This window comes from Suncus etruscus, chromosome 2 (genome assembly GCF_024139225.1).
Source record: "Suncus etruscus isolate mSunEtr1 chromosome 2, mSunEtr1.pri.cur, whole genome shotgun sequence".
NCBI lineage: Eukaryota > Metazoa > Chordata > Mammalia > Eulipotyphla > Soricidae > Suncus > Suncus etruscus.
In genome coordinates this window covers 57,928,681-57,951,981 of record NC_064849.1, presented here as the reverse complement: position 1 = coordinate 57,951,981, position 23,301 = coordinate 57,928,681, and the positions used below count along the sequence as shown (strand labels likewise).

Below are 23,301 nucleotides of genomic sequence, written 5' to 3'. Positions count from 1 at the left end.
TAGTTTCTCCCACTCTGTGGGTGACTTTCTTATCCTGGTAACTCTTTTCTATGAAGTGTAGAAGCTTTTTGGTTTAATGTAATCCCATTGGTTTGGACAGTGGTTATTTCCTCCTTGATGATGCCTTTAGTTTTAATTTTATGTTGTGTTTTGCCTATGTTTTCTTCTATTTACTTTATAGTTTGAGGTGTGATATAAAGGTCTTAAATCCATTTAGATTTGACCTTTGTGCATGGTGTTAGAGGTCCAAGCTTGCTTTTTTGCATGTGGCTGACCAGTTGTCAGAAACACCACTTGTTGAAGAGGCTTTCCTTGCATTTCTTTGCATTTCTTGCCCCTTAATTAAAGATTAATTGATTTTATGTCTGAGGGACATTATCTGAATATTCGAGTCTATTCTGCTGGTCTGAGGATCTGTCTTTATTCCAGTACCATGCTGTTTTAATGATTGTTGCTTTGTAGTATGATTTAGAATTGGATAAAGTGATGCCTCCCCTATTCTTTTTCCTCAAGGTCTAAGAGCTTTTTTTGTAGAGACTTTAGGGTTTCCTAAATATGGTATCATTTCCTATTCTACCTATAAGATACCCTTAAAACCTTTTCCTTGCTTAATTTCTATGGAAAGTACTTTCAGCATTGAGTAGAAGTGGTGAGAGTGGGTCTCCTTGGTTTATTGCCTGATCTTAGAGGGAAGGCATTTAGTTTTTCCCCATTGATTATGTTTACTGTGGTCTTGTGATAAATGGTGTTAACTCTGTTGAGGAAAGTTCCTTCAATTTCATTCTATAGTTTTTATCATAAATAAATGCTGGATCTTGTCTAATGCTTTTTTGCATAAATTGATACATTTTCCCATTGACACAGTAGTACTTGCTTATTTTTGCACTTCTGTTTTTCTGTAATTCATATGTTTTTGTATGTATAGTATTTTCCCATTTTAATGTGCCTAACCAAACAAGAAATAAAGCCATGTGGCGTTATCGGAGTATATGGGGGCGTAAGAACACGTCCAACAATACCCATGACTTGGTTCAAACATAAGCATTAAACTGAGGGACTCTTTCACCAAATTCCCTATTGAACAGTTCACAAAGAGAAGAAAAGATAAAAGAAAAAAAAAGGAAATCATCAGTGTATAAGAAAATATTCAGCAAGAGTTATAGCCGTCAAAGAAAACACACATAAAATGTTGAAAAGACATACATGTACATTTTATGCCTTTTGGAATAGTTGGGAGGGTGTTAACTCCAGGGCACCACTATGGTCTGTGACTTAGGATTCTACAGTACTTAAGTTAAAAAGGGTAAATGTGGAGTAATGATGATAGGGGGTGAGAGAGTTCAGAGAAAAATGATCTTTTGTAGGGGTGTGCGAAAGGGCAGAGTACAAAATGGACATTCTGAGTACACAAAAACATAATTCAATGATAGTGAGAGCTATTAATGTATCTGGTACGCGCGGGGGTGCTAGCCCCCGCACAGTTTTGAAAATATAGAATGGTAAGAGATTACCAGTGACTGCTTTAGTGCAATCCACAAGTAAAGCCTAGGGTAACCTTCAAGCTCCGCCAAGGGACCCACCTCGCTGGCTTGCCCAGGCATGTGGCCTGGGGAAGCCCTGGAGATCTGGAGCAAGGCGGTAGAGGGGTGCTGGGGTCACCCAAGTCCCGCACCCTCCCTAGGCCTGGTTAAGAAGGCCTCTGGCATGGCAGAGGCCTGCCGAACCCCATGCTGCTAGACTTTCGGCTCCCAGGAAGGAAAGAGAACCTTCAAGAAGCTGGGAGGCCGGAAGTTCAGGGCCCCCACCCAGATCCTCCCTAAGGAGCCAAGTGGGAAATAAGGGAAAGCCTAGCGCAACCTTCAAGCTTCACCAAGGGACCCACCTCGCTGGCTTGCCCAGGCATGTGGCCCAGGGAAGCCCTGGAGATCTGGAGCAAGGCGGTAGAGGGGTGCTGGGGTCACCCAAGTCCTGCATCCCCCCCTAGGCCTGGTTAAGGAGGCCTCTGGCATGGTAGAGGCCTGCTGAACCCCATGCTGGTAGAGACTCCCGGCTCCCAGGAAGGAACTCTTATCCTTTTTAAAAAAAAAGAAGAGCTTACAAACTTTCTGCTGGTGCTTCAATGAGTTCATTGTGAGTCAATAGTTTTCAAAAATATTCTTTCCTTTCTCTTCCATCTCTTTAGTTTTTCTTTCAACTTTATTTTTTTTTTTTTAAAAAAAAAAAGAAACATGTTGGGGCCAGAGAGATAGCCTGGAGGTAAGGCATCTGCCTTCCATGGGAATGACGGTGGTTCTGGCATCTCATGTGGTCCCTGGTGCCTGCCAGGGGCGATTTCTGAGTGTAGAGCCAGGAGGAACCCTTAAGTGCTGCTGGGTGTGACCCAAAAACCAAAAACCAAAAAAAAAAAAAAAAGTTGCTTTTGGTCTTCCTAAAAATGAATTATTATCAGTTATGTTAACTGAATAATCCATTTTCCTTAATTAAATTTAAAAAAATAGTCAGCAGAGACCAAAATAAAAGTGGTTAGTTCCAAAATAATTTGGAAAAAATACTTTTAATTGCTTTGGTTATGGGACTATATTTCCTTTCTCTATTATTATACTCTGTTGTGTCTTTTTTATAATATTTAATTTCAATTATGTTTTAAGCAATTATAGTAAAAGATAAGATTCTTTAATTTAAAATGATTTTCCAGTGAATAAAATTTTAAACTGTCTATGGTCTAAAACTAAGGAGAATTTTAGAAAAGAGATTTCCAGGTGCTAGTATTACAGAGGGTAGGACTTTTACCTCTTCTATGGCAGACTCAGGTTTAATCCCTGGCACCTCATTTTTCCCCCTCAATACAGTCAGGAGTAAGCCCAAAGCTTGCTTATGCCTGGTTTATGGGTAGAACCCAAATAGCAAGAACATTAAAAAAAAATGTTTTTTGCACTTTTTTTTTTAAGGTAAAGTTCCTAGTTCATGTCATTGAAATTTCAAAACTTCGAAAATAGTAATTCTTAGCATAGTATACTCATATTAACATGCATAAAGTTCTAATAAAAAATTGATTACTAACCTATACCTATAAAATGTTTTTCACTTTATTTCTGAAACAGCCATCTTGAAAACAATGAAAGATGCCTGGGTTTTGTTCTTGTTTTTGATAAAGGTTACTTTGGTTTTTAACTATTCACTTTGAGGAGGACTCCAAGCCCATGAACCAGACTGGTGGTTCAGTGTAAGGGCCTGCAGAAGCTATGCAGTTTGGACCCTATAGTGCTTGGGATACTTGTCCAACCCTGGCAGGGCTGTGACCTCAGGGCTACATGCAAAGAAACTCAGAGGGCCTTGGTCTGGCACATAGTAGGGGAAAGGCATCCTAACCTACTCTACTGCTTCTAATCCCTAACAAGTTTGCTTTTTTTGGGTTTGGTTTGGTTTTTAGGAGGCCACTTAGGGGTCAGGGTTTATTCCTGGTGTGGCTTAGGAGACCATATTCAGTGCCAGGTTTCAAACCTGGTTCAGCTGCATTCAGTTGTCTCTCTGACCTTAACAGTGAATTTTAATTTGACAAACTGTAAACCTCTTGTATAGAGGGAAGTATGCAAGTTGTATAATTTTATGAGCTTTTGCTCCAATTTGTATTGAGGTTTCATGTATACATTGTTCCCAGCTTTCACTCACTGTCAGAAACTCAATTTCTCCTTGTCAATGTCACAAAGAGTCCTTCCATCTTCCTCCCTCCCAGCTCAGTTCTGTAGACCAACTCTCCAGTTCTGTTGCCTTTGCCATTTGTTGCTCCCTTACTAGGTATCTTCTCTTTATTTTTCTTGGAAATTATGTTTATTTAGTAATTTTATTCAGAAAAAAATTTTAATTTTTGTTTAATTTCCAAATGCTTGAATTTTTTTTCCATTTCTTTTTGTGATTAATTTCCATTTTCAAAACATCATGGCCTAAGAGATAGTTGATACAAGTTCTCTTTTTTCTTTTATGGAGCTGTTTTGTGTTGCAACAGTCAATTGTTCTTGGAGAGTGTCCTGTGTGTATTGGATAAAAATGTGTATTCATAGGGGATGAAGATAAAATTTTGAAGTGAAGGGCTACTATATCCATAAGCCCACCTCTTCCATTTCTTCCTTCAAAGCTACTTAGTACTTTCTAGCTGAGTTTTTGCACTTTTGATCTATCCAGCAATGAGAAAAAGTGTTCATGTCTCCTATTTTGCTGTCATATTTTTCCTTCATGTTTATAAGCTCAATGAGATCGAAATGATGGAATTCATTGTGTCATATTGTAAAAGTTGTGTACATTGTGAATTTTGTCTCAAAAAAGCTCCTTAAACACTTACTTAAAAACTGATTTTAAGCTAGGAATTCCCCTAAGCTATTGCTATTGTTCCTTCAAATCTGAACAATAGGGGCTGGATCAATAACACAGCAGCGTTTGCCTTGCAAGCAGCCAATCCAGGACCAAAGGTGGTTGGTTCAAATCCTGGTCCCCGTGCCTGCCAGGAGCTATTTCTGAGCAGACAGCCAGGAGTAATCCCTGAGCAACACGGGTGTGGCCCAAAAACAAAAAAAAAAAAAAAAAAAAAAAAAAGCACAGCCAGTAGGGTGTTTACCTTGCAAATGTAGCCAACCCAGGTTTGATCCCCAGCATCCCATACGGTCCCCCAAGTCTGCCAAGAGTGATTTCTAAGCTCAGAGTCAGGCATATGGGTGTGGCCCCAAAACAAAACAAATCTAAACAATGATCTAGCAGGATAAAACATTCTTGGTGAGGTGTTCATTTCATTGAGTTAGGATTTTTTTTTTTTTTTTTTTTTTTTTTTTTTGGTATCCCATCAATTCTCTTCTCACCCAGTCTCATTTGATAGATCTACTGTGAATCTTACATGAACTCTTGTATGCAGGTCTGGAGGGATAGCACAGCAGGTAGGGTGTTCGCCTTGCACGTGGCCAGACAAACGCAGGTTTGATCCTCTGCATCCTATATGATCCCCTGAACCTGCCAGGAGCAATTTTTGAGTACAGAGCTAGGAGTAACCCCTGAGCACTGCCGGGTGTGGCCCAAAAACCACCCCACCCCATCCCCAAAAAAGTTCCTCTTTTCATTTGTTGCTTTCAATATTCTGTCTCTTGTCTTTGGCTTTTGTCATTCTTATTTTAGTGTTTGAGTTTTTATATTCCTATATTTGTTGCCCAGACTCTTTAATATGGGTGCATGTACTTCTCAACTCCAGGAAATTCTTATCTTTGTTTGACTAGAGATTCTTCATCAACTTCACCTTCCTGCTTCTAAACATCTTTAAAGATTTTTACTTATCACTTGAGTAAAGGGAAGAAATGCATATTTGTGTCTTAATAAGAGCATTTCCCTCAATATAGTTCACTGTAGTAGCAATAAAATGTTCCTGACCTAAGGGAAAATAAAGTTCCTTATAAGGTATTATCTGTTATTATTTAAAGAATCTGGTTTAATGTTGCCTTTGTTGTATGCTAAGTCTCTAAGATAAAAAACTCCAGAACATCCTGTACAGTTCACAGGAAATAACAGTTCAAAATGGGCAGAGAATGTATCTCAATAGGATGTACTTTGAATAAGCATAATAGTCACTTGGTAAATTTTCTGCACTCCATGTGTTATATTTAAAACTGATCAAGTCATCAGATTGAAAAGTAACAATAGTATTTCTTACCACGTATAAGATTGTGAAAGGCAGTCCTCTGCCAACACAAATTTTGTATATTTTGGGTTCAAAAAAGATTTTGTTCTGTAAGAGAGACACATGCAGTGTGTCATTAGGATTCTGGGATTTATCCCAGAAAAATTAAAAAGTGAGTAAAGTTGTGTATTTATTCATTACTTCTTTTATTAAAGAGCATGACTTCTTTGAGGCTTATAGAAAAAAAATCTTCAAAATCAAAAAATGTTCTTTTAGGTTATTTAATCTTGCATGTTTTATAAATTAGAGGTTACTGGGCTTGTTTTTAGTTTTAGGGCCACACCTGGCAGAGTTTAGGGCTTTTCTTGGCTGTGTACTCAGGAATCACTCCTGGCAGGCCAGGGGGACCATATGGGCCCCTGGGAGTCAAACTTGGATCAGCCATGTGCAAGGCAAGTGCCTTACACTTTCTGTTACTCTTGCCCAGAAATTACTGGTTGTTTTGTTGTTGTTGTTGTTGTTGTTGTTATTGGCTTGGGACCATATGGAATGCCAGGATTGAACCTAGGTTGACTGTGCCAACCTGCTGAACTATTCACTCCAGCCCCCTAAAGTTATTTTTAATGAAACACTTCCATGAAAATAAAACAGTGGGATTATTCTATGATCAAAATCACTAATACTAAATGCAAATATCCAACAAAATAATAGCCAAATCAGTTTTTGTACTAGGACCTGAACAGAACATTTATTTGCACTAAAATAAAGCCTAAATTATTACACCTATAGGTTATAGACTATTTTATTTGGAATTACATTTTTTTCTATGAAAATGCATGTAATGCTCAGCATGACAGCATTCAAAGTATTTACTCTTAGAATGTGTTTTATTGAAAAGTAAGTATACTTAACTGTAGTATGATAGTTGTTTAGTAAATAAAGAACTTTGGTTTGTTGCTTTAGTATTTAATAAAATATGAATCTCTTCCACAGAATCTTCCTGTGACTCGTATTTTAGATAATCTTATGGAGATGAAGTCAAACCTTGTGAGTATCTTATAATCTATTCTAATTTATTTATGTTACATTTCCATGCATGCACACCAGGTGCTCCACCATATATACAAAATTGATTAGTATGAAGGCAGTATGGCAGAATGCCAGTTTTTCCTGGACCTGATCAAAGCTGTTATGCATTTACTCTGTATTTTATGGAAAATGAAATTTTACATTAATCTGTTCCTTAAGCTATATTTTGCATCTAATAAAATTAAAAATATTAAGAATGCAGGTATGAGCTAAATTCACAAAAGATTAGAGAAATGTTATGTATTTTGCTACTGTCCCTAATCTTGAGTTAAAATAATGATTTAAGGGCTGGCGCAATAGCACATTGGGTAGGGTGTTTGCCTTGTATATGGCTGACCTGAGTTCAGTACCCAGCATCCCATAGGGTTCCCCGGAGCCACCGCCTGGTGTGGTCCAAAAACAAACAGTAAAATAATGAATAAAAACAAAAATGTTGGTTGGCGGGAGGGGGAAATGTTAATCATAGTTCACCTTTATTGTATAACTTCTTATGTTTCAGAAATCTTTCAATACACTTCATATCACTGATCTAATCCTCATTATAAAATTGCTATTTCTTATTATCTGTATAAACTGTAGCTCAATGAGGACTAATAATAGCTAATTAATAATAGCTAATCAATGATAGGGCTAGATATATCACACTTTTCACCATCCTATATCAATTTATTTTTAGTTACAAATTGTTTATTTTTAAATTTATTATTGCTGTTTTTTATAATAGTACTAGTATTATTGCTATCTACTTGCAGTTTGGTTTTTTTTTTTTTTTGTCTGTTTTTGGGTCACACCGGCTGGTAGTTGTTATAGGACATTATATCAGATTGATAAAATAAAATACCCTAAGCCAAATTAACTTTGTATTTTTTGATAGGAAACTGATGACTATAGATATTTTGATCCCAAAATGCTGCGGGGAAATGACAGGTAAGCAGGCCTTATATATTTAAACTTATATATGTAAACTTCTACCACCACAGTCGAGAATGGAAGAACTAGATTTTTGTTATAAATTAGTAACTGCCTATTATTTAAATGGAAACTAGAGTTATGGTACAGTGGGTAGGGCACTTGACTTGCATATGACTGACCTGAGTTAGATTCCCAGCGTCCCAGATGGCCCCCCAGGCACTACCAGGAGTGATTCCTGAATACAGAATTCCTGAATATCTCTGGGCATTGCCAGGTATGATCCAAAAACAAAACAAAAAATAATAATTTTTAATCAAATAAAATGTCAAAACTATAGGGAATCAGTAAATATGTACACTCTTATCTAAAGGTAATAATACTTAACATTTTAGTGCTCTTCCTCCTAAGCATATACACTAAAAAAAATACACTTAGTATTTTAATGTAGTGATGCCAGTATTACAAACTATATATTAGGGAGGGGAATTTAGATGAGGTGTGATTTTTAATGAACATTAAAAATGCTAGACAAAAGGAAAAAATGTAAGCTTTCGTTGAATTTCAACTGGTTTTGTTTTTTTAATCATGAGAGGGAAACTTAGAATGATTTTCTCTAGAACCAAGACTTGGGTAAAGCTATTATCTGCTTTTTTATTTTGTTTTGGCCACACCTATCTGATTGTTAGTTTGTTTTAAATATAAATACTTATTGTCTTTCCTTTTTTTTTTTTCTTTTGGTTTGTTTTTGGTTCATACCCAGCTATACTCAGGGGTTACTCCTGGCTCTGTGCTCCAAAAATCACGCCTGGCAGTCTCAGGGGACCATATGGTGTGCCAGGACTGCTTCACTGCATGCAAGGCAAACAACCTACTTTCTGTGTTACCATTCTGGCCCCCAGTTTTTTTTTTGAGCTTAACCTAACTACTACTATAATTATAAAAGAATCTGCTGATAACAGGAGAGAATCTGACAAAGAATATATTATAGAAGTGAGAAAAAGGGCAGTGACAACTAATGGGCTTCTGAAGGGGTGATAAAAATGTTCTGAAGTTAGTTGTTTGTAATAATTGTACCATAATGTAAATATATTTCCTTTTTTAAAAATCAATATGTATGTGGTATAATATATACACATATAGACATACTACATTAAATTTGCTATTAAAAATGCAATCATATCCTTCATTGTATAGTTGATCTCTTTTCTCACTTCACCCAGCTTACTTTTCCCCCCCTTCCTATTTGGTAATTACTAATGGTTTATAGTCTAAATATTTATATTTTATTTAATTTTTCTGTTTTTTTATATCACTGAATGAAATACTTTATTTGCCTTTTCTCGCTTTCTGAGCTGCTAAATTCATTCATCCTTGCTCTGAAAACCATTTTTTAACCTTAGATTACTTTCACTCTTGGTTATTAAAAATAATGTAAGCTTTGAAAATTAACTTTCTGTCCAGATGATCTATCCATTCTTTAAGTAGGGTGTTACCCTCTCCTCCTATTGTGTGTCTATATTTCCCTTTTTGTCTCTTTTTTTTTTTTTTTTTTTGGTTTTTGGGCCACACCCGTTTGACGCTCAGGGGTTACTCCTGGCTATGTGCTCAGAAATCGCCCCTGGCTTGGGGGGACCATATGGGACGCTGGGGGATCGAACCGCGGTCCTTCCTTGGCTAGCGCTTGCAAGGCAGACACCTTACCTCCAGCGCCACCTACCCGGCCCCCCCTTTTTGTCTCTTAACATTTGCTTCCCCTTTTTTTGCCATTGGCATTGAGGCATACCAACACATCTGTAAGACCAATGTTGAAAAGTATGGCCTGTCTTTTTTTGTTTATTTGCTTTTGAGCCACACCCTGCTGTACTCAGGGGTTACTCCTGGCTCTGTGCTCAGAAATCACTCATGCCAGGCTCAGAGGACCATTGGGATGCCTGGAATTGAACCCACTGCGGCTGCATGCAAGGCAGAGAAATGTACTGCCTGCTGTGTTGTCACACTGGCCCCTGGGCTTTGTATTTTAAGCCATACCTGTACTCTGCCATTTGATTGGTGAGTTCAGTCCATTTAAACTTTGTGTGAGTATCAGTAGATGAACACCTGGCTGCTGCCATTTTAATCTTCTTGCTCTGTTTTTCTAGTTGAGTTTTCTGTGAAAATTTTTTGGTTTATATAGATAAGGTCTTGTAAGGGATATCTACTGGCAGCAAACCCTAGCAAAGCCTATTTCTTCTATCAAAGTCTTGCAGGATACAGTATTCATGACCTTTATTTTTTATTTTCGAATAGTTTGAATATGCCATTCTATTTTCTACTGGCCCTTAGAGGTTTGATAAGAATACTAATGAATGCTTGATGTAACTTGTTAAGTTGCCTGGTTTTCCCTTTCTGCCTTCCTTTCAGGGATCCTCAAACTTTTTAAACAGGGGGCCAGTTCACTGTCCCTCAGACCATTGGAGGGTCTGACTATAGTAAAAACAAAACTTATGAACGAATTCTTATGCACACTGCATATATCTTATTTTGCAATGAAGAAACAAAACAGATACAAATACAATATGTGGCCCACGGGCCATAGTTTGAGGACCACTGCTTGAGTTTGCTTATTTTGGAAGCCATTTCCCATTGTGCTTAGGCATCACTCATGTCAGTATAGGTGGTGTCATCACTGGTACAGGGGAGCAAACTCCAGGTCAGCCACGTACATGGCAAGCACTTTATCCACTGTACTATCTTTTCATTTCCCCTTCACCTTTCTTTAATATTTGGTGGGGTTCTCATGGATTCATAATAATTTTGTTAATGTTTAGTATAGGTTCTCTTTCATAGCGATGTATTTACACATTACATGAACTTTATATTCAGTTCCTTCTCTAAATTTGGAAGCTTTAGCTTTTCTAATGGAATTAAATATTTTTCATGTTTCTTCACTTTCATTTCATTTTTCTCTTTCTTTCACTTGGGTCATGTCCGTGTTTTTTTTCCTGAGTTCATTGAATTGACACTTTATTTAGTCTATTTTATTTTCATAGTTTTCAGTTGCATTTTTAATCCCATTTATTGATTTCTTCACTTTATTAATTTGATATCATTTAGATCTTTGGTTTCTACCTTTTGTTTGAGCTCAGTGATTTACTTTTATGAGATTTTTGGTATTTCTAAGAATAGGTTTTCTAGATGTTCTTGTATCTCTAAGTTTCCTTTTTTTTTTTTTTATCTCTAAGTTTCTTCATGTTAGCTATTTTGTTCGTTTTAGGGGACTTGAGACTACCCAGGAAGTACTCAGGAGCTACTCCTAACCCTAACTTTGGGGTCCCTACTAGTGCTAGGAAAGACTCACACATCTCCCACCCCATATTTCTATTTTGATCTCTATATGATTAAGAAATAGAGATAATTTTTCATGTCTTTGAGGCTGAATTCAAGGGTTTTCTTTTAGCAAATTGTCCTGTAAAATTTCCCTGCCTTTTTGTTGCTGTTGTTAGAGACTAATAGCCAAGCTGCGCATCTTCCACTTTTCCAGCAGGTGGCACTGTGGCTTCATTTTTGTTTTGGGGTGGGACGGGGTAGGAGGATTCCAGCTGACTTCCATAGACTAATATTAAAAGCATCTGTGTCAGCAGAATGGGAGATCACAGAAGTCACTGACAGGAACGAACAGGTAGATAGATCAGAGGGTTGAAGTACATGCCTGGCATCCTCGAGTCCCCAAGTTTGCTCTCTGCCACCGCTTTCCAATGAATGTTCCCTCCTCCCCTTATCCCCCCAAAAAAGATTAAAGCTAGTGTTAGGGTGAGTTAGAATGGGAGACTTGGTTTAAGTATTTAACACTGATAACATCTATCTGCAGTCCCAGAGTCAGCACTTTTTATTGTAGGTCCCCAGGAACATGGGATAGCACACAGGCTTTGCATCGATGTTCTTGTCAGGGACGAGCCTTTGTGAGCCACTTCAGCCCGTCTTTGGGCTTCACCTGGGCTGGGCCAGGCGCAAAATGCTGTACCCCGCTACCTCTCCCCTCCTCAGTGACCCTGACTAAAGATATATTTTGCTTCAAAATTAGGAAACATTTAATCCCGCCTGTGGTTCATAAATGGTAATAGGTATTAGTACTGATAGAAAAAGCTTCAATTCTAGTCGAGGCAACCTCCTCACCACAATTATAGCTTGTGGAAGATTTTTATAGTTGAGGTAACACAATTACAGTAGTGCAAATGTTCATGCTTTTGATAGACCAATTTTGTCACTGTACCTCCAACTCTCCCTGTTTTTTTATTTAAATTGTATTATTTTATGGTGGCACCAATATTATTGTTAAATACTTGCAGTGCTGCTATACCATGCCCACCATGCATGTATACTCTTAAAGGACTCAGCACTGCTCAGTTATTCTTTGATCCTGTCTATAGGATAGTCTTAACAGTGCTCTCATTAGGGGATTATATGACCTCCTGTAGGTTCCTAGGAAAAACGGGTTGAGAGAGGACCATGGTCAAAAAAAACAAACTCTCGTTTAACAGGCCATAGAAATGAGAAAACCATGAAACCACCTCTGATTAAGTTGGAGTTTGCCAACTTCTTGGTTTAAATTTTCAAAATTTACCTGAGGGAAACCTAAATTGTTTTTATGTGGCCTATTATAGCACTCAAAACAAATACAAATCTCACTCAGAAGTTTTGATAATATCTTTATTAATGATTTTTAGATACTAGGAAAGTTTTTAAAATAGATGTGCAGGGGCTGTTGAGGTAAGGTGTCTGCTTTGCAAGCGCTAGCCAAGGAAGGACCGCAGTTCGATCCCCCAGCATCCCATATGGTCCCCCCAAGCCAGGGGCAATTTCTGAGCACTTAGCCAGGAGCAACCCCTGAGCATCAAATGGGTGTGGCCCCAAAAACAAAAATAAATAAATAAATAAATAAAATAGATTTGCATAGATATATATATAGACATATTGAGAGAGTGAGATAGAGAGAGAAGACAAGATTCAAATCCTTCCCTCTTCCCAGTCACCTTTTTCTTAATCTCTAAGTTGTTACTCTTCCCATAATTTAAAATACTTTATTTATAAATGCAAAAAACCCACAACCTAGTTATGTTGATTACAGTAAACATTTAATTTGCCTCTGTATTACATTATCAAGTCACATCATCCCAGAATAACACTGCTGCTCAGGCTTTCCTTCTACCTCTCATTCTCCTAGAATTTTGTTTTAAAGTCAAAACCTTCCCCATTTTCTTTTCAATATTGAAAATTGCACTTGCAGCTCCTTTTTTCATATCCCAATTCACTATCTGGCCATGTAAAAAGTAAAAACTAGGGCCGGAGAGATAGCATGGAGGTAGGGCATTTGCCATGCATGCAGAATGTCGGTGGTTCGAATCTCAGCATCTCATATGGTCTACCGGGCCTACCAGGACCGATTTCTGAGCATAGAGCCAGGAGTAACCCCTGACCACTACTGGATGTGATCCAATCCCCCCCCAAAAAAGGTGAAAACTAAAGGACCATCCCCAAGAAGGAAGAATTGAAACTGTGTTTTCATATGCCAAGCCTATTATCATACAAAAAACCTTGCATAAAGTTTTCAGTATTGTTTATCTTTGTTACAGTTCAGTTCCCAGGAACAAAAACCCATTTCAAGAGGTAAGCTTTATAATTAACAAAATCTCTAAAACTGGTAAATATATATATGTGTTGATTTTTTTATTTGATAAAACAAATATCATAAAAATAGCTTATATATTAGCATATATTAATTTTAAATTTATAAATGCTCATTGCTGTTAAGATTTATTTCCTTCTGTCTAGAATACTCTTGGCCCAAGAGTATACTGAGGAGGAGGATACACACTAGCCTAGGACTGACCATGGTTCAATCCCCCAGCGTCCCATATGGTACCCCACGCCAGGAGAGATTTCTGAGCACATATCCAAGAGTAACCCCTGAGCGTCACCAGGTGTGGCCAGAAAAAAAAAAAAAAAAGAAATAGGAGAAAGAAAAAGACAGGTGTGAAATAACTGAAGACGGGTCAAGGGGTTTCAGGCATATTGGGGGTATTAAGTACAGAACTAAATACCCAAACCACAGTCAACACTGAAATCCTAAGACCCAAACTTTAACTACCAGACTTAAAAAGGTATCTATAGTTATAGTTATAAAAGAGCCTGTAGTTATACCCATGACAATTTATTTCAAGGACAGAGAAACCCTGTTCCTCTTAGGCCAAGTCACAACACCACCCCATTCCAGTATACTATTTTAACAACTCGCAACTATTTTGTTTATTCTTTTGCAATCTAGGCAATTGTTTTTGTCGTGGGAGGAGGCAACTACATTGAATATCAAAATCTCGTTGACTACATAAAGGTATATTTTGGGCTTTTTATTGTTTTATCATTTGATGCTTTATAGTTCTTTTATGTTTTAAAATTCTAGCCTTCTCTGGTAACTATTCTGATTCTTATGTATATCCACCTGCCTGTTTAGAGGCAGTTTGAAAAATCTGCATGTAGGGGAAATGCTCATAAAGCTCCTTGCTTTCTTATTCCTATTACATTCATTTCTGGACTAAAGTTGTACTTATTAAATGTCATTCATATGATGCACTTTGCAGCTATCTGTCTTGATTTGACTTTGAATTTTTAGAAATATAAGGTAAAGTAAAAACTCATTATCTAAAAAAGTGTCCTTTGGTGAAACGACTTCCCAAACCTATTTTCTTTAAAAGGTGCTGTTCTCCCATCCTGTTGACTTAAAATGCAAACACTCGTGACTCACAGTTAACACAGAATGCAGCACAGGCACCAACATTGTTAAATCAGCAACAATGAATAAACTTAGAATATCACTTTTAAAACAAATAGGAATTTTTAAGGTAGAAAATTAGAAGCAAAGTGCTGTTTAGTTAGAGCTGACTGACAGCAACAGGAATTAACAACTAAGCAAATGTAACTTGATAAAAAAAAACATCTTTAATGTAATCGTTTAAGAATTAGCAAGTGTTAGAACAGTAGTTTGCAATCTTCATTTATTCAAGTAACATCAATCAATGACACATTCCTGGGCCAGAGTGATAGCACAAGAATTAAACCACAGGCTTTACATGTAGCAAATGCTGGTTCAGTCCCCAGCAGCACTGTATCATCAGAGCATTGTAATGAACTCCCAGCCCAAAAAATCATTCTTAACCTGAGATTTTTATTAAGGGTAGAGATTTTTAATATATTAGCAAGGGGGAATAATAAGCAAATCACACAGAGCTTTAGAACTAACAGCTATTCTTTCTCAGTGTACTGGCCTTTTCTTTTTCTTTTCTTTTTTTAAAGTGAAAAATGGAGTGTATTAGGAAAGACTGAGGGAGGGGAGGAAGAGTAAGAAAGGGGAGAGGGGGGTTGGAGAGAAAGCATAACGACAGGGCATTTGCCTTGCATGTGGCCCAAGACAGACCTAGGTTCAATTCCTGGCATCCCATATGGTCCCCCGAGCCTGAGAGAAGCAATTTCTGAGCACAGAGCCAGGAGTAATCCCTGAGCCAGGTGTGGCCCAAATACCAAAAAAAAAGAGTGGGGGAGGGAGAATAGCATGCTCCAGGGAAAACAGGCTTCTCCAAAAGTGGAGATTGTGCTAGTACACAAACCAGCACTAAAACATGAAAGTCCACATTGAAAGAGGGATATGAAGACAATATCTGCTCGGGCACTATGTACACAGGCAACACATATGCTCCCATGGGGGCCATTTTTCAGATCTCTAAAGTGTGAGCCAACAAGATATATGCAAGATACCTTGGTCTTAGGTGCATCTGTCTCATATAAAGAAGGGTCTTTCGTACCCCTCTCAGACCATAGTCATAGGCTGCATGACCAGGCTCAAAAGCAAAGAAGGAGGTATAACAGAAACCAGGTGTAAACCATCAGGCTCTATAGTTCCACTAAAAACAATGTTGATGTGCTAGTGCAAATATTCACCTGGTCTACCAATGAATGGCCATAAACACTATTTGGTCATTTTTAACTGCATTTGACCAAGAATCAACAAGATGACTGATTCCAGGTGTCACCAGGGATAAACAGACTTGCAACAAACCAGCTGAAATTTATTCTGTACTTAGACATTTCCAAAGAAGGAAGACCCTTATGCAGGTTAAGCTTTCTTAATTACGTTTGACAATATTCTTTCATTTGTTTTTTTCCTTTTTAATTTATAGAACAGACAAGAATAAACACCAAAATACTAAAGAAACATTGCAGTTCACCAAAAACTCCTCTGCACACCTGTTTTATTTTCCACTTGCACTCTTGGTTCTCTCTGTGCTGGTGATATATGCCATGTCCAGAGGTCATGTGCTTTATAGTCGTGTGCCAGAGATCCTTATGGCAGTGCCTACAAGCTTACACTGGACCACGTGTGGTGGTACCTGAAATCAAACTTGTGACCTCACATACCTGAAAAACAGGCATCTCTCTACCAATGAGTCACACCCCCTGCAAACTTGCTCTTAATTAACCATATACTTCCCTACTTAGAACTTCTATCTACTACATAAACTTGAACTTTTTGAAACTTAATTGATTCCGTAATTAAATCTAGTTCTTTCTCTGATTACTCACTTCTGTCAGGGGTTGAATTATTCTTTGCTGGATTTCAGAATATTTGCCTTATCACCATTCACCCACAAAAAGCATATGTTTAATAGGGCATATAATACCGATGCAGCCACTATTTTATGATTTTGTATCCACACTTTTTTCTTAACAGATTAACACTTAGGTAAATTGTGCTCTTTAGTTGAATTAATTCTTTTGCATGCATTGAGTAGCAAGTTTCCTAATTTTCCTTTCCAAATTTTCTAAAACAGTTTTTCTCAACAGGGACTATAGCTGGAAAAAGGTTAAGAAAAACTGTTCTAAAATAAATAAAATCTGTAAAATGAGAACCTGTAGGGGAAAAAAGCACTGGAATTGTGTTTATCCCCTAGATGTATTACACGATCATCAAGACTTAACCACTTGGATAACTGCAGTTTCAATCTTCCTTAAACCTCCTGAGTATTCATCTTGTACTTCAGCTTCAAGTAAAGGAGGCAGTTTCTGCAGACCTTAAGGGAATCTGTAGCCTGCCTTTTAAAAGGTACCAAAATAATATTAACTTTCCCTTTTTTATTGGCCCCCTTTCTGAATCTCAAGACTTCTTGATTCCAGTTGTCTTTCAATTTTACCCTAGCCCCTAGTTTAGAAGACTGTCAGATTGAGCAAGAACACAGAGCCAGTGAGTTGGCAGCAGCATGATATGGTCAGTGCTTTCCCAGATATTATAAAGTAGGACTGGCTACATGCAAACTGGTACAGCTGTCTTGACTTGCCCACTGGATAGAAAAGATGAGCTATGTCCAGACTTCATAACTACTTTTTGTAGACACTGATATATTTGATAATACACTGATGAACTAGATTTATTATATTGAGTCAAGATAGTGGCATATGGTTCATATTTAATGGAAGTATAAAATTTGTTTCATTGACAGAAAATAAGACTGCAGTAGGTGGTTCTATCTGGCTCCATAAAACAAATGAAAAGAGTTGCACTGTTGAATAATAACTGAGCCAATGCTAAAAATAAACCGACACTTCACTGGAGATTCTAAATATTAGTATTTTGGTATTTATTTTTCCTGTTTTTGCGATCTGTAAATGCTGTGTAAGAAGAATGTTGAGTTACTAAAATGAAGGAAATTTGATCAGGGAAGGACATGGACCCATTATGTAAGTCCAGCATTGATTCCAGCTAATTGACTTCATTTTGGTGCTGATGATAGATCAACTTTTACTAAAATGTACCAGCTAATGATTATTAGAGTCCTGTGCTATGGGGCAATTTGTATTGGCTTCTCGACGTTCTTGAGATTTGTAAAGATTGAGAGCTGCCACCTGTATTCTGTTTTGTAGCTTGAGTTTGGCCATGTGGTTAGAGAAAGGTACCAAAAGCCCTCTTTCAAGACCGGCGATTTCTTCAGAGCCATGTATCTCCATTGTATTTTGGTGGTTCACAACTAAAAATAAAATGTCCTGTACAACTGCAACAGGATCTGAGAAGCTATGCCTAGATATATTAGAACCCTCTACTAACCCTGTACAGCATCAAGATTTCTAATTACAGGCATGCCTTATCTCACTGTATCTCACAGTTGTCCTTTTATAAATTGAAGCAATCTTGTTGGCACCATTTTTTTTTTTAGCATTAAGGGATTTAATAAAACTATAGGTATGTTAGAGTTATTTTCTCACTAAGTGGAACTTCCAAATAGATCTTTTTAATGTGCCAAGAAACAAAAAAACTGACTTGCTTTACTATAGTGGTCTTGAAAAAAGCCTGCAATACCTCCAACTTATGCCTTTATGTACCCTGTAATTGCAATAAATTAGGAATAAGGTGTGAATGTTTCTCAGAGCTGCCTATCTAAGAACATGTATTTAGCCAATGACAATTTTATCAGTCTGTACATCATAGAGAAGTGTTCTTATATTAAAAAATCATAATTCTCATTATGTATTAAACTTTCTGATTACTAAGTAAATGTTTTATGGAATTTGCTTTCAAGTTCGTAATATATTAATGTGTAAATTTTTCAAAGAGTTAACAAAATTCTCCAGTAGAAACCTTATGTGTAGCTGGATTCCCAGTTAGGAATGAAAGTCATAATGAATTACAAAAGGAATGGGACCTATTAAAAAGTAACAGACAAATAATGTTTTGCATAATGAGAATTAAAAGACAGCTCAGGCTACTTGCACCATTTCCTAGCAAAAGAAAAATAATGTTTTCTTCAAGAAGTATCAACCTGTGGCTAGAGAGATAGTACAGCAAGTAAGGTGCTTGCCTTGAATGCAGCCAGCCAGGGTTCAATCCCCAAGCACTGCCAGTTGTGACCCAAAAAACAATAAAAAGTGTCTTGCTTTGGAAGGATGTTGGTCTATAATCCTGTAAATAATTGTTGCTCCTATGAATTGGGGCAGTCATAATATTCAGTTTCAATATAAATGGCACTAGAGGCACCATAAAATTGGGGGTGGGGGAACACTCCTATCCAGCTTATCATTTCATTCCATGAAATTTTAAGTTAGGTATATACAGTAAATTCACATGTATCTCCTAGAAAAACTTTCAGAACAGAAAGCACTAGGTTGAATCAATCTTTCTTGGAATAATAATATCTGAATTCTTTTATTTTTATAGGGAAAACAAGGCAAACACATTTTATATGGCTGCAGTGAGCTTTTTAATGCTACACAATTCATTAAACAGGTAAAGTCTATTTTTTTATTTGAGTTTTTGTTAGAAACTGTCTGATCTATAGTATTTCCTGTTATTACAGTATTCCTGTTAAGAGTGAAGTCGAAAAACTAAATTAAGAAGTAAATATTTGTTCACTGGGTTGATGATGCCCAGGAACTGATCGTTGATGTGGAAGGTGCCCAACCCTTATGGATACAGTAGTATTATAGATTCTACAATAGAAGAATAACTAAAGACATGACCTGAAATAAAGATTGGTTTCCTTCAGCCAACCTGAAGAAAATATGGGTAGTTTTAATTACCTGAGCTTTAAAACTCAACCTCAAGGGCTGGTGCAATAGCAGAGCAGGTAGGGCATTTGTCTTGCATGTGGCCAACCCAGGTTCTGTTTCCACTTTTCCATATGGTCCCTCAAGCCTGCCAGGAGTGATTTCTGAGCACAAAGCCAGGAATAATACCTGAGCACTATAAGGTATTGCCCTTCCCCCCCCCAAAAAAAAACCTCAACTGCAGACTTCACTTTCCAAAGAAATAATAGTAAACCAAGGGACTGAAACAGGCCTACAGTTTGGAGTGAGACTGAGCTCCCTTATTATAAGGATGACACACAGGAAATTATAGCCTTACTGAACAAAAGTGGAATGCAGAGAAATGCTCAGATGCTTGGCTCTGGGTAGGTGAGAGCAAAAGGTGTATGAAGGGGCCTACCCTCGATCCCGGTGAAACCCATACAGAGAACCAGGCTCCTTCCACCTCCCCAATGTAGGATTCTTTGTATGCAAAGAGGGGATTCTTTGTATGCATTAATTAACACCTGCTGTAGCTCAGCTATACTCAGCTATACTGATGCTGGGGGTTTTTTTGTAAGCCAGATACTTTTAAAATAACACAAAAATTGTGAAGTAAAGGAATTTGGCCCACACCCAGTGGTGTTCAGGGTGTGGTGTCACAATAAACAGAGATCAGCCACATGAAGACAAGGTGACTTAACCCTGGTGCTATCACTCCACCACCACCCCCACACAACAATTGTTAAACATGACAATATGAGGACTCAAGGGAGTAGAAGATCCAGGAAGAGACAAGCTCTCTAGCCTCAAAGACATGGAAATTTGCATTTCCCTGTTATATACAAAGTTCAAGGTTGCTATATTAAAGAAATTAATAGGGGGAAAAATCAGCATCACCTTCAAGTATTGTATAGGAGATATGTTTAAAACAGAATAAATCAAATGGACCAGGAAGCAGGAAGCTGAGACCATGATATATAAAGGTGATAGCACATGCCATGCACATGACTGAACCTGTAGTGATTTCCGGGATACTGAAGCTATAAAACAAAGAAGATTCTGGTGAAAGGAGAGAGAAATTACATAGAAAAAGACATTCCAGGGGCTGGAGCAATTGCACAGCGAGTGGAGCATTTGGCTTGCACAGCTGACCCGAGTTTGATCTCCAGCATCTCCTGTTACCCCCAAGCCTGCCAGAAGAAACTTCTGAGCACAGAGCCAGGAGTTACTCCTGAACACTACTGGGTGTGACCCAAAAATAAAAAAAGAAAGAGACACTATGACAACTTTCCAAATTCACTAGAAAAGTAATATAAACATAATGGATATCCCGTTAAAGAGAGAGAGAAGAGAACAGAGAATGTATTCAAAGAAATAGTGGAAAATTTCCCAGATCAGAGGAAGGAACTAAATATAAAAGTCCAGGAAGCTGACACATGTTGATGAAACTTCAAAAGAATTTAAGACAGTAATTCAGATGGCTGGGAGGGGTGGGTATGGAAGGAATAAGTAAAAGTAATTCCATCATGTTTTCATCATACATTTCAGCAGACCCTCCACAGGCTGGGAGAGAATGGAATGATACTCAAAGTACTAGATAAAAAAATGCTAATCATGAAATTACGTCCAGCGATACACTGAATTATGCTGGAAAAATAAAGGTTTTCAGAGCTGAAGGAATTTGCCTGCACTATACCTCCCTTACAAGAAATGTTGAAAGTAGTTCGAAATTTAAAGAAATTCTATCCAAACATTGAATAATAGAGCCAGAACACTAAAGATAAAAGCTGGAGCAAGTAAGCCCCATGTCAGTAATCACTCTTACTGTAACTGAAAGCTACAGTGTGGATAGATAGATTAAAAGTATGGCCCAGGGCCAGAGCGATAGCACAGCAATAGGGCATTTGCCTTGCATGCAGATGACCCAGGACAGACCTGGGTTCAATCCCCGGCATCCCATATGGTCCCCCAGCCCGCCAGGAGCGATTTCTGAGTGCAGAGTCAAGATTAGCTCAAGTGCCACCAGGTGTGGCCCCAAAACAAACAAAAAAAATGTATGACCCAATTATATGCTGTTCACATAAGACTCATTTAAGCTATCAAGATAAGCAGATCTAAGGTGAAGGGATGGAAAGTACTTCTTCAAGTCATAGAAAATTTTATCTTGCTTTTCCATTAATTTCTTGTTTTAAAGACTAGCAGGGGTCCTCAAACTTTTTAAACAGGGGGCCAGTTCACTGTCCCTCAGACCATTGGAGGGTCTGACGATAGTAAAAACAAAACTTATGAACGAATTCTTATGCACACTGCATATATCTTATTTTGCAATGAAGAAACAAAACAGATACAAATATAATATGTGGCCCGCGGGCCATAGTTTGAGGATCACTGGACTAGAGGTAAGATACTTGGTTGCTATGCCTGAAGGAGGAAAACACTATGTTTTGACACTCACACACACAGACTTGGTTGTAATATTCTGGTGGTCCTAACATTGAACCCCAATGAAAATTTTAAAAGGGAAGGATCACTATATTTAAGGGACAAAGATGAATGTTACATAATCAGAAAAGGGACCAAACCAAAAGAAAGGTAAAGCATTTAGTAGAAGTACATGTGCACTTATAGGGCTCCAAAATATAAAGCAAATATTAAAAGACCTAAAGGAAGACATTGATAGCAGCATAATGAGAGTAAGGGATTTGGGGCCTGAGCGATAGCACAGTGGGTAGGGCATTTGCCTTGCCTGTAGCCAACCTGGGTTTGATTCCCGGCATCCCATATGGTCCCCAGAGCCAGGAGCAATTTCTGAGCACAGAGCCAGGAGTAACCTGAGTGCTGTCAAGTGTGGCCAAAAAAAAAAAAAAAAGAGTTAAGGAATTTTAACATCCCACTTAGGAGTGGATCAAAATATCAGCCAGACAGGATATCATCAAGGAAACAGTTTTAATAGATACCAACAGAATATTTCACAAAAGACAGTCTTTTGAAATGAACCTCCCCCAAAAAAAGTTTTTTGGAGAGAATCACAAAATTTGAAGAAATCACATGCCACTGTGGAACAATTATGTCAGACGAAATCAAACATACCCAAAGATGAATGAAGACATCAATTATCAAAGCCAGATGAATGCAAGAAAGAAATATGAAAAAGAAGCAACCTAAATTCATACCAACCAACAAGATGTGGTATATATTCATAATAGAATACTATTTGTCTATAAAGAAAGATAAAGACCCTGCATTTGCAAGAACACAGATGGACCTAGAAAGTACTATATTTAAAGAAATAAGCAAAATGGAGAAAGACAACACTATATAAAAACCTCTGAACATTCAAGTTAGTGGTAAACATCAAGTGAAATGTTTTATTATTCTAGGAATGTAATAAAATAGGAAGCTTATATTTTACCATTGATAGAGGGCACATTTCTTGAGGTATTTACAAATATGTTTGTGACTAAATGTTTTGTTTTGTTTTAGCTATCACAACTTGGACAGAAATAATACATACAGAAGAATCTTAATATAAGGATCTACTTGGAACACAGATAAATGTAGAAAGAAATGTCAAAAGAGCCAGATGTTTCCTTCTCCATATCATTGTCCTGATAGTAAAACAGTTATTTGTTAATTTTTAAGGAAATTATATACTTAATATAATGTGTACTGATTAAAAGAATAAAGCATTTCAGAAATAAATTTTTAACATTGTGTACATACTCTCTCCTGTTGTTTGACAAAGTACTTTGGAAGAAAGGAAGCCTTTATCTAAATATAACGTTAAAATATTAATATAGCCCTAATTTTATAATTGAAGCTAGTGAAAGTTTTTATAAATGAAATATAATAAAATATTATTTGCCTCATTAATCTCCTTTACATTTTAATTATAATACCATTCTGCACTCCATGGTTTGGTGATTTCTTCTGTTGCCTATGATTTCAAATGGAGATCGTGTGTTGGGACCACCTTCAAGTGCTCAGGGACTATAAGTGGTGCTGGGAATTGAACCTGAGTTGACTGCATTCAAGAGGTGTTTACCCCCATGTACTATCTCTTC

At 37.4% G+C, this 23,301-nt stretch overlaps 1 protein-coding gene across 1 annotated transcript in view; it reads left to right on the top strand.

Moving 5' to 3' along the window:
• SCFD1 (sec1 family domain containing 1) overlaps positions 1–22,955 on the top strand; it is a 93,945-nt gene extending 70,990 nt beyond the window's left edge. The window contains exons 20-25 of the mRNA XM_049766662.1: positions 6,647–6,700; positions 7,617–7,669; positions 13,264–13,297; positions 13,956–14,021; positions 18,888–18,956; positions 22,721–22,955. Of these exons, the coding sequence (XP_049622619.1) occupies positions 6,647–6,700; positions 7,617–7,669; positions 13,264–13,297; positions 13,956–14,021; positions 18,888–18,956; positions 22,721–22,744 (300 nt within the window). The 3' untranslated portion in view covers positions 22,745–22,955. The remainder of the gene's footprint in view (positions 1–6,646; positions 6,701–7,616; positions 7,670–13,263; positions 13,298–13,955; positions 14,022–18,887; positions 18,957–22,720) is intronic.
• Positions 22,956–23,301: the final 346 nt, after the last annotated feature.